At 43.6% G+C, this 12,019-nt stretch overlaps 1 protein-coding gene across 1 annotated transcript in view; it reads left to right on the forward strand.

Moving 5' to 3' along the window:
- The window catches only part of CECR2 (CECR2 histone acetyl-lysine reader), a 96,757-nt gene that overhangs the window by 45,201 nt on the left and 39,537 nt on the right, over positions 1-12,019 (forward strand). Inside the window, exon 2 of the mRNA XM_077340081.1 lies at positions 7,952-8,046. Coding sequence (XP_077196196.1) covers positions 7,952-8,046 — 95 coding nt within the window. The remainder of the gene's footprint in view (positions 1-7,951; positions 8,047-12,019) is intronic.

Below are 12,019 nucleotides of genomic sequence, written 5' to 3' on the forward strand. Positions count from 1 at the left end.
GTAGGATGGGTCACAGTGGAGCATTGATTGGAAATACTGCTGGATTCATCCATCACAGTTGCTGCTGTGTTGCCCCAGGAATTGCTTGTGCAGCTAATATGGAACGTACTGCTGGATGGCCTTTTGTGATCTAAACAGCAAGCCCTCTCTGTAATCTGTTCTAGCATTAGCAGTGATGGGTGGTATTGCGATTGTCAAAGAACAGGAGTGATCCCAGGGTGATGCAGTCCAGTTCTGCAGCTGTTACCTCAAATGATTCTACAGAGGAGAAGTGTTCTGGGGCTGTTTAGATCAGGGGTAGTCAACTTGTGGTCCTCCAGATGTGCATGGACTACAATTTCCATGAGTCCCTGCCAGCAAAGGGGTTTTTGCAAACGCTGGCAGGCACTCATGGGAATTGTAGTCTAGGAACATCTGGAGGACCACAGGTTGACTACCCCTGGTTTAGATCACAATGGTAGCCCAGCGTCTGGATTCCTTATTTAGGATTCCTTTTATTTCTTTACAGCCCTCGTCTCCTCCCAGGATTCGTGCTGGTTTTATAGGGCTGGATTCTTCCACCAGTCTCTGTGGATGCTAAAGGTCTCCAGTTAGAAGTTGCCAAGGCATCTCAGAGCAGACTGTGGCCACTGCCTTCTTCTCCTAAGCTTCTCTATCCTTGTAGTCTATTTGTTGTTGACCAGGGAGAAGAGCCACAGCTGTTAATGACTAGTTCTTCCATGCATCTTTCACCCAAATTGCTGACTTCACACCTGTACAGGATTAGAGTAGGTTGGCCCAGAAAATCACAATGTAGAAAGTGAGAATCTGTGTATATGTCTGCCTTTCTTTTGTTTGTGTGCCACTGGCTATCTTTTGGGTTTGACTGTGCTTGTGCATTGTGCGCTCTGCCCTACTTTTGTTACTTGGCTTGGGCAAGTATTTCTCGGTTTCAGTAGCTGGCTTGTACAGGTGCTAGTGAACATGGAACTTTCTTGCCTTCCCCTCACAGTCTCTTCTGACCTCTTAGAAACTGATTATGAGGTAGGACACACAGCTTCCCCATCCCCTGGACTAGAATGTCTTTTGGGTATCTGTATAATGATGAGCTCTGCAGCTAAAAGGAGGTTCCCCGCTGCCTTATGTCTTTGGGGGAGTCATAAAATCAGCAGCTGAAGAAGGGAAGTGTTGGCATAATGGTAGAGTGTGTGGGCATGTGCTACTTTTCATGAACTGGTCCCCAAGGAGTTGGATGGTAAAATTATGTATACAGTGTGTATGCATGTGTGTGTGTGTGTGTGTGTGTGTGTGTGTGTACGTACATACATACATACATACATACATACATACATACATACATACATACATAACCTCTAGCGTTTTCATGGCAGACTCAATACGGGGTGGTTTGCCAGTGCCTTCCCCAGTCATTACCGTTTACCCCCCAGCAAGCTGGGTACTCATTTTACCGACCTCGGAAGGATGGAAGGCTGAGTCGACCTTGAGCCAGCTGCTGGGATCGAACTCCCAGCCTCATGGTCAGAGCTTCAGACCGCATGTTGGCTGCCTTACCACCCTGCACCACAAGAATAATTAGATGAATTGTTATGTATAACCCCTTTTCCTTATCCTTCCTATATTTCTATTATCCTTATCTTTTAAATTAAAAAAAAAATTTTTTTTAAAGGATTAGAACTCCCTAGCTTACAAATATGGTCATACCTTGTCTGTAGTACTGAGGTTAAAACATCTTGTGGTATCTTTAATGAATGTGTCATTAACATCTATAGATAAAAGCCCTGTTGCTTTTTATGTAAAGTACTGCTGAGGCCATCTTTTATTTTATTTTATTTTATTTATTTGTATTTTTATACCACCCTTCCATATGGCTCTGGGTGGTTTACAAAGGACATTGTAAAAATAGTTACATAGAACATGATAACAATCTGTCAGATAACAATCATAACATAGCAAAGTTGGCTCCAAATAAATTGGATCAAGTGGTACTGCTGGGGAAAAGAGACAAGTGCAACTTCTTTCTACCAAATTTGACAGCAGATGGGATGCATTTAAAGGTGGTTTGCTTGTTTATTTGTTTCTTTCCTCATTAGGTAGTTGTGGTAGCTGTTGAATTTGTCTAGTCACCGTAAAAGGAATACAACAATCGCTTTGGGGTTTTCTATTTACAACACTGTCTTCGTAACAAAGCTATCATCTCACACCTCTGCTAAGCCAATATTGTAACATTATCCCCTTGTTCTAATGCTTTCTGAACAGGCTTCTCTGTGTAGTTATAAGGGGGGGGGGGCGCAAATCTGCGAAGTCTACAAATAGCGATGTCATTAAGAGTAAATCCCAAGAAGAACAGACGGCTTCTCCCTTTTTGTGTATCTGACTTATGGTTGAAAAGATGCTTGTAGGAAAGGTGGAAATGGCAAGCTCAGGATGTCATACGTTGGAGCTATTGAGCGTTGTGGAGAGTGATTAAAGCTCTTCCCTTTTCTATGAGAAAGTGGCAGAATTTTGGACAATGCCTGTCTCCTTTAGAGTTAATCATCCCTGGTGGATGAAGTGCCAAGAAAGTATTTCCTTGAAGAGGGCTGTCAATTTGGTTTCTGTTGCCTGGGAGGAGGGGTGTGAGTGTGTGTCTTGACTCCTGACTCCGGTATTGTCTTTTGTCTATGCCAGGGAGGCAGCTCAGATACAGAATTGGAGGGGGGGGGGCTTTCAATTCAGGAAGCTATAAAGCACTTGAGCATCTTATTTAAAGTGGGCAATATACGGTCCTTTTGCTGTGCAATTGCCTACAGGGCTTGCAGGGAAGTGAAGATGTTGGGAAATGGGGGGAGGGGTGCTTAACCACCGCTGTGAGGGGTGGTGGTGGATGGGTTGTGTTAAAAATACACATGGTTTTGCCAAATTGTATGCAGGAGAAAGAGAAGCAGATGGAGAAAGAGTGTATGCTCCGTATTTTTGTGGACTATGGAAAGGACTGGAATCTCTTTAACAGAGAGAAAGAGAGAGAGAGAGAAAGAGAGAGAGAGAGAGCTGATCCAGTGTAAGATTGGCCCATGTTACTGCCCATATTCCTGGAATTGTTAATTTCAACTGTTAAAAAAAAGTCAAATAAAACTTTTTAAAAAGTTAATCTCAAACTTCTCAAATGTGGCTTGATTAAGCCCTCCATGGTGCTGGGGAAAATACCCAGGACCATCCCAATTTTAGTGGAAACTAAACAAATCCTATGCCTCAATAGGCAATGCTTTCCCTCAGTCTGTACCTCAGGACAGGCGGGCAGAATTTTTTTAATTTGCCATTTAAAATGCTGAATGGGGAAGCATCCAGAGAGTGTCTAAAGGCATGTATCTTGTGAAATATGATATACAGAGATCACATCCCTACACTGTCTGGATTCAGAGGAGGCCGGAGTCGGGACTCCTTAAAGATCCAGCTCGCTCTTAACCTGGCTTCACCCACACAACTCCTGTTCCTACAGAGATGTTGTGGGAGACGAGTTATTCTTTCTTTTCCTTCTTGACATCCTTATAAATATTTGAGAAGTAATAATGCTAAACTCATGACGTTGCTTTATACTGACTCATACCATTGGTCAAGGTCAGTATTGATGACTCTGACTGGCAGCAGCTCCCCACAGTCTCATGCAGATGTCTTTCACATCACCTATTATCTGATCCTTTTAAGGAAAGATGCTGGGGATTGAACTTGGGGCCTTCTGCATGCAAAGCAAATGCTCTGTCAAGGAACCACAGTCTCTCTCCTTTCTCCCTTTAATTGTCTTTCTTTGGGGCCTAACAGTCCAATTTGATTTCCTTTTGAGGTTCTTTTGATTGCTTGTCAGGTGAACCGGCAGGCCTTCAGACAAGTATTAAAAGGTTTAATACATCGGATGGGGGTCGTACATAAGTCAAAGATGGGGAATCAGCGTAAAGGCCACAACCTGAGAGAACTGAGCTTGATAGATAAGTATGGTTCTTCAAAAGCAGAATGACTAATGCTTTTCCAGGCCTGATGCTAAGGGCATTTGTTGCCTCCACTCTGGCTCTTGTTTTCTGGTGCAGTGGATACTCTTTACTGTGTGCATGTGCGTGTGTGTTCCCAGCAGCCATTGCAAGACTCCGAGGGATTTAGTCCTGAAGGGGGGAGGGAGAGATGTTAAACAAGCTTTTCCCTAATGAGCTGTGACGCCAGCTGGAGACGGGGAGAAAAAGCCATATTCTCTCTTGTCCAGTGCCCTGTGAATCTAAGGATCTGCATGTCTCCCGCTCGCATCCTTTCCCATTGGTCCGGCACACACACACTCTGCTGATTTGCTGCCTCTTCTGCCTCCTTTCTGCTCTGTCCCCAAAGCATTTTGGCAAGGTTCAGATTTCTGTGCGCACAGCTCAGTGCTCAAGGAGAAAAGGGGAAAAACAAAGGGCTGAGAGGGATGTGAAGGGAAAGCACTTATTGCTTTATCCCAAGACTGAGTACTGCACACTGGACTCGGAATCCTGTTTAGTCTTCTTTTCTTTCTTTGTCAGCAGGTTTCTTATAAGTAACATTTGTTGCCTTTTACAAGAAACGCATATGCTGGCTCCTCTCTCACATTGGCCTCCATTAGAACTGGAATCATTACTTCTTTAGTATTTATTTTTGTTACATTTAGGCTTTTAACAATGCAGGTTAGTCCCTCAAAGGCATTCTATCATTCTCCCAACCTCATAATGGTTTGCAGTAGTCGTATACTTGTAGGTTTGGTCCTCAGGTTGTTGCAAAAGGTTGATTATATGTATAGGTAACTTCCCAAATAGGTCTTTAATTTATCTGTCCCCCCCACCTCACATGGGGATTTTGAACGAGTGCTGTTTAAATGGGTATTGGCAGAAATTCAGTATTTCCACCTGTATTACAAAACAAACAAGACAGACATAGCAATAAACATTACAGATGAAAAGGGTAAAGATGCAAGTGAGTTAGGCAATTGTGTAAACCTAGCAATGTGGTACAAGACTTTGTTCTCAGTAGAGAAATAATTTCCTAGCTACATGTTAAAAGGAACTAGCTGTATTTTTTTTCTTTCTTTCAAGATAAAAATCTGTTATAAAAAGGTGCTAAATGGCAAAACCAATAATGATGGGGATGGGAGCTATCAAAAGTATATATGTGATATAATTTATATTGCATAGGATATCTACTTTCTAGGCAGAAATTGTGCTCGGGGCCTTTGAGGCTAAACCTGAAGCAGAAGAGTATGTAGACAAGGCTTTAAGGACCTATTGGAAGTATCATGCTCCCCTGGTGACATCTCTGATGTCAAGAAGAGTGGCAAGTCTTGGGGTAAGCATGGAGTAAACAGGTTGAAGAGAAGGCAAATGATCCCTCAGAATGGACCCATTCCTCAAGTGTTAAACAAATATCCTTTGTGCAAATGATATCCTCCTAGGAATGTTTGGGGGATGAGATCTCTTGGTAGTGGGAGTTTGTCTCTGTAGAAATATAGAGATGAGTCTGTGGTGGGCATTCTTACCAGCCAATGACATGCCTACTTGGGGCAAGTAGAGATTAGGTGGCATCTCAATATGCGGGGGAAACTTTTGTGGTGGGACAAAGGGTATAGATTTGAGAAGTACTGGAGAACATTTCATGACCTGTACATATGAGGAGAATTCCACATGAACTGAAATGCAAAGATGATACTTAGGATCAAAGAGGTCACAGAGCTGCTGTTGACTCTAGGAAAAACTGATATGAGCTACTGGGCATTTGGTTTTGACATTGTCATCAATAGATGATAGGTTTAGCTGTTCTAATTAGTCTAGATGGCTACCTGCTATGATAACTTAATAGACCGTCCATGTTCAGCAGTAGTAACGTTTAAATACTAGTGTTGGTGTATGGCAGTAATGGGCAAATGCTGTCGTTTCTGTTCCCTGTGAATATGTAGGTTAGCTAGCACCAGGCTAGAATCTGAGACATCCCAATTCAGTGCTGCACTTATCCATGACTCACTAAGTGTCCCCAGACCAATCACACACTCTTGAGTGTTTGACCAAGACTGTTGTAAAACAGATGAGAAACATTGATGGGAATGTGGAAGAAAATATAATAGATGGACAGAGAAAATTAACCAATAACAAGATAGACCAAGCTGAACCCTGAGCCATTTTAAAGTGCAGATTTAACGTCATTCTTAGAATACCCCAGCAGCTTGGGTTGACCCTGATACTATCAATAAGGTAAAGGTATCCCCTGTGCAAGCACCGAGTCATGTCTGACTCTTGGGTTGATGCCCTCTAGCGTTTTCTTGGCAGACTCAATACAGGGTGGTTTGCCATTCCCTTCTCCAGTCATTACCATTTTACCCCCCAGCAAGCAAGCTGGGTACTCATTTTACTGACCTCGGAAGGATGGAAGGCTGAGTCAACCTTGAGCCGGCTGCTGGCATCGAACTCCCAGCCCCATGGTCAGAGCTTCAGACAGCATGTCGGCTGCCTTACCACCCTGTGCCACAAGAGGCTCTTAAACTATCAATATATACGGTTAAAACAACAACAAAAAAGAATCAGTACCTGCAGCTGCCAATTCAGCAGAAGGCTTGAGGAGAGGATTTCAGTCACCTCCATAACTGCCACCACCCCAGCCTCCTTGGTGTTGTTGGGAGAAGAACAAACTGGAGAGGAAAAAAATCACAGGTGGCTGAGCCTGAATGAGGAAGCTCCGCTCCCGACTGTCAGCATCTAGGGGGGAGTATTTTGCTCAAGGCTATGCAGTGAATTTGTATTATCTACGTAATTCAAGACTTGAGCTAAATCAGAATAAATCATGCAGTCAAAGTAAAGGGCACCAAGATGGGTGTCAGTGAAGCCCAGCTTCTGGCCATAGGAAATAGGCCAGCTGTTTGTCTAACTCATGATCTGAAAACTCAGACTTCAGCAGGCATTGTCCACACAATTTCAGACCTGCCTTTAAAAAATGTGGAAGAGATCCTGTATTGTGCTCCTGGTACTGCATTCTGCAGTCTTTCTGTGCTCCAACAGAGTCTCTGCATACACAGAATCATAATTATATATCCTGGTCAAAGTTTATTCATGATTCCTTGTAGTGAAACAGGCAGGTGGGCCAAGGGACAGCTTAGCTTGACGGGGCAGTGCCCGTGTGATCCAAAAATCCAGCATTCCCAATTCCCTCACAGATAACTCACCTTCCCCAGCAAGCTCTAGTCCAGCGGTTCTTAACCTTGCCTGCTCAGCGACCCCAACTTCAGCAGCGGCTTTGGCGGCAGCGTGTGCAGGGCGGCAGGTGTGTGCGGCATGTGCATGCATGTGCATGCGTGCGCATGCGTGCACAGGCACACAACACAGGAGGCAGCCATTGCCATGCCCCCACTGGCCGCCCCCGCTACCACACACCTCCACATGCTGTCGCCGCCGCCCACTGCCACTGCAGCAGCCAGCAACCTGGAGACCCCGGGGAAGGGGCCAAGTGACCCCAAATAGGGTCCAGTCCCACAGGTTGAGAACCACTGCTCTAATCCCACACTTGTTCATATTTTCCATTGCTTTTCCCGCCTACACTGCTTTTTGCATTCCACCCTTCTCTGATTAAGACCGAGAGAAATGAAAAGAGTTTGAACTGAAGAATAATCCAAAGTATTTCTGCTTGGCCTTCTCTGGTGCCTGGCCCCAAACTAGTGGTTCATGGTGTATTTGACTTGAGTTGAAAGACCAAATGTGAATTCCAGCTTAACCAGTATATTATATTACTTGGGGGCTTTGGACAAAGAATAGCATCAATTTGTATCTGTAGATCAAGAACAATAATTTCACACAATTTGTTTAGAGAACGGATAAAATACAGATAATAAAGCATTTAGCACCCTGGCAATGAATCCTAGCCCTACTCTTACTCTGGCCGAAGCCACTTTGGGAAGAAGAAATGTGGAGAAAATAATTCATTTGTTTCCTTTTATTAGGAACTTGAAGCAGCTCTGTACAGTGATGATGTGGATTTCATCAGTGACCTGATTGCCTGCCTTCTTCAGGGCTGCTATCAGCGCAGTGACATTACGTGAGTACTCATTCCATGGTTTAAATGCTTTTAGAAATAAAGGTGTGTGTTTTTTAGGTGGCAAGAGGTATTCCACAGCTTCTACTGAAGAGACAGGTGTCCTACCCTGAGTGTTAAGTATCTGGTGAACACTAACAGCTTTCTCTTTGAATGGCTGTTTAAGTTGTCTGTTCGTAGAATCATGACTGGAATATTTATTCTGGTGTCCCTGCTATAGTGCCTTGTGGTTGGCTGTGGTTCCCTATTTGGCCATGTATGGCCGCATGATGTTTCCTGCACTGGCATTTCATGAACATTGTGCAGGCCCAACTGAAGTGAGCTGTAGCACTTAAGAGTAATATAAAACTGTAAAAAAGCAGCTGTACTGACTCACATCCATAGCTTGCAAGTCTTGAGTTGATTCTTCCCTCTACATCCCTTTTCAGCTGCCTTGCTGACGCAAATCATGTGGAAAGGCGGGATAGAAATGTAATCAATAAAATCAAATTTGTGATTTTCAGTGTGTAACCATTTCCTTTTAGTGTTGATGCAAGCTGATTGTTCTTAATGAATGATAAAACACTATTCTACTGAAAAGTATTTTAAATCTATTCACATATAACACTGTCAAATATTCTAATATAGGTTTGAGGTTGGCCTGGCAAATGTGGCTCTGAGAGGGGCAGGGTTTGAAGAACTTAGCTGCATGTGTCTCACAGTACATTTGCTGGTAGTCCACTTGCTTTCATAATGGAGTAATGTATATATCATTGTTCTGTAATGTTTCATAACATGTGGGCAGAAGTTGCTTTCAAAATGGAATTAATAAAAAGGGGTCTTGGACAATCTGCCTGATCATGGAGTTTGGAAAGCAAAACAAGTAGTCCATTAAATCAGAGAGGTTCCCTACACTTCCTAGTATAGAACATCTAACCCAGATGTCCCCAACCCCCGGTACCGGTCTGTGGATCAGTTGGTACCGGACCACGGCTCCTCCTCATCCTCCTCCCCGGCTGCTGCCTTGGGGGCTGCCCTGCCACTCTGCCACCGGCTTACCTTTGGTGCTCTCCCCTCAGTGTGGCACTGTGCAGCTACTGCTGGCAGCGCCCCCCAGTGGGTGGCGGGAAGTCGGGCACCGGCGGGAAAGCAAGCGGAGCAGGGGCTCAGGCGGCGGCAGCAATGTCCCTCGGCAAAAGACTACCCCCCCCTCCGGGCCTCAGTAGAATTGTCAAGCGTTGACTGGTCCCCGGTGATAAAAAGGTTGGGGACCACTAGTCTAAACCTTTTTAGTAACCAGCAATTTTCTGTCAAATATTTGTTGGTCATTCTCATCCATGAAAGGTCAAGGCTATAGATTCTGAGGTACATTCCACCTTGAGTCGTGGTTTCTGACTGAAAGGGGAACATAAAAGGAGCTCAATCAAGAAGATTGTGCCTTAGACTTTATGCCAAGGGCATGCAAGCTGTCATCAGGTACTTAACTATACTGCTGCCCCTACTATAAATACTACCTGCCCACCTAAGGATGGTTTAATTTTTATACAGTGATTTACATCTACAACATGTGCCTCATTATTTATTTATATTTTCTTGCACAGCATGTAAAAATTGTTGACTGGGCTGTGGAACTGCCTGGCTATTGTTTTCTGTATGCTGCATGATTAAAGTACTTCTGCTAATTATAATGTACTCCAAAGTAATTTTGGAAATGGAAGCCTAGCTGAGAACCATTCTGGTGAACAATTTAAATGTACTTTAGGTTAATTTGCCTATTTGTCTTGGAACGAAAACATCCGTGAAGGCTGCGCTGCTGCACTGTGAGTCTTTGGGATTTTTTTTAAATTTTGAAATGTTCTTTGTTTATATAAAAATGAATCTGGTTGAAACTGTCTTTTTTATTAGTGTGTTGCAAGGCAGCTACATTTTAAAATATTGAATTATTAGAAGTGCTTGAATCACCTGAAAAGATTACGTCACTGTGTGTTCTAAGGCAGTGGTCCCCAACCTTTTTATCACTGGGGACCGGTCAACGCTTGACAATTTTACTGAGGCCCGGGGGGGGGGTAGTCTTCTGCTGTGGGACATCGCTTCCTCATGAGCCCCTGTTCTACTTGCTTTCCCGCCGGTGCCTCTGACTTCCCGCCACTCGCTGGGGGGGCGCTGCCAGCAGCAGCTGCATAATGCCACGCCAAGGGGGAGCCCCAGCCATGGTGGCCGCTGGAGAGCACCAAAGGTGAGCCAGTGGCAGAGTGGCAGGGCAGCCCCTGACACAGAAGCCTGGGAGGAGGATGAGGAGGAGCCACGGACCAGTACCGACTGATCCACGGACCGGTCCCGGTCCATGGACCAGGGGTTGGGGACCACTGTTTTAAGGTACATTCCACTTTGAGTAGCAATTGTCCCCTAATGAAAACTGCTTATTGAGAGGAAATAAGAACTTACCTAAGAAAATCTTTTCCTTTCTAGCTTTTTATAAGACGCCTTAACCAAAGTAAACATTTTCTTAAAGTCCTGTTTCTCCACTCTGCAGTATCTCAGCTGAAATCCTCCAGCAAAAGTGAGGGCAACTTGGCTCACAATGTTTGGTTATAGTTTTCCCTTACTTTATTTTGTGAATTTATGGAACTTACCCAACAATCAAGGAACTTTTTTCAGGAGATCTTGTAAAGTTATTACTGGTATCTGGTCTAGCTGAAACAAAGAGATAAGTTTTGTAGCAGTATATCCTTATTAGAATCAGAATCAGAATACCTTTATTGGCATAAAATTGCAAAGCGTAAAATGAAAATTTCAAAGAATTCCAGATGTAGATTCCATCGTAAAAAGATTTTTATTTAAAATTGCTAACATGAACTTGGCTACTTTTACAATAATTGCTGAGTCCCTCACATTTAATATCATTTTAATCCAATGTTTCTCATCAACACAGCTGAATTTCAATTTCCTCAGATAGTTAGCTAAAGGGCAACGATGTGCATCAAAGTTAGGACTCACCAAAAGTATACGGTACAACATGTCAGGGACACTACACCCGTGCAAACAATATCCTGAGGAGGGATCTTCAAAAATCTACCTTGAGTGAAATTATCCTTATTAGTTGCTAAGAATATCTTCTCTAGGCTGAATTTGGTGCAACGATATAAGCATGGCTAGGTTGGAAAACAGTTCTCTGTTGTCAGACATTTATGCTGTGGGTATGGGGAGCAGTTCCATACAATCAAGCCTTTTCCTAGATGTGTGTTTTGGCAACGACCTGAATGTTCTTCCACCTCCTTTCCCATTCTCCTTTTTGGGAAACAATGAAACTGGCCTGCTTCAGCTGTCATCTCTAGGTTAAGTGGCTGCATTTGCTTCTGTCAAGCTCATACACGTGTCTGTGGTGTGATCTGTTATTAGATTAGACGGCCCCCATCGGCTCTCTATTCCCCAGCTTCCCTAAGGATTTTGCTCCACTCCAGTGCTGTTCGAATTCTATCTGTGGGAGTCATTGCATCAACTGTTTCCTTTCCTGACCGTGAGCTTTTAGTTAACAGGGATCTGTTTGAAAGGAGGTTAGGGATGGAGATATTTTAAACGTGCATCATGCATTGTACACTGAATAGTTTTGAGTTTAAACCAGTTAGCACTTTCCCCCCTAAGGACGGCTGGTTACAAAATAGTTTGATATTCACACAAAATGCTTTATGCCATGTGTCAACTGTGAAGAATGCATGTGTAGAAATCCTTCAACACACTCATGAACGGTGGCTTTGACAGAATCAAGGTGGATATCTTCTCTGACTGATAATGTGTAGAAGGGGGATTAAACCTGTGGTGTTTTTGTTCAAGAAACTTTATTTCTGAGTCCACAGTTGGAACCTGAATGTCCTAATGCTCTTCCTCTACGTCAGATTTTTCTGTTCTCATTTTTACAGCTTCTTCTCTTAGGGAAGTTATTTCCAACCAATTTATGGGTATGAACTGGAGAGGGAGAAGTCCAGAAACATATCCATCC

Source organism: Paroedura picta, chromosome 5 (genome assembly GCF_049243985.1).
Source record: "Paroedura picta isolate Pp20150507F chromosome 5, Ppicta_v3.0, whole genome shotgun sequence".
NCBI classification, from domain to species: Eukaryota; Metazoa; Chordata; class Lepidosauria; order Squamata; family Gekkonidae; genus Paroedura; species Paroedura picta.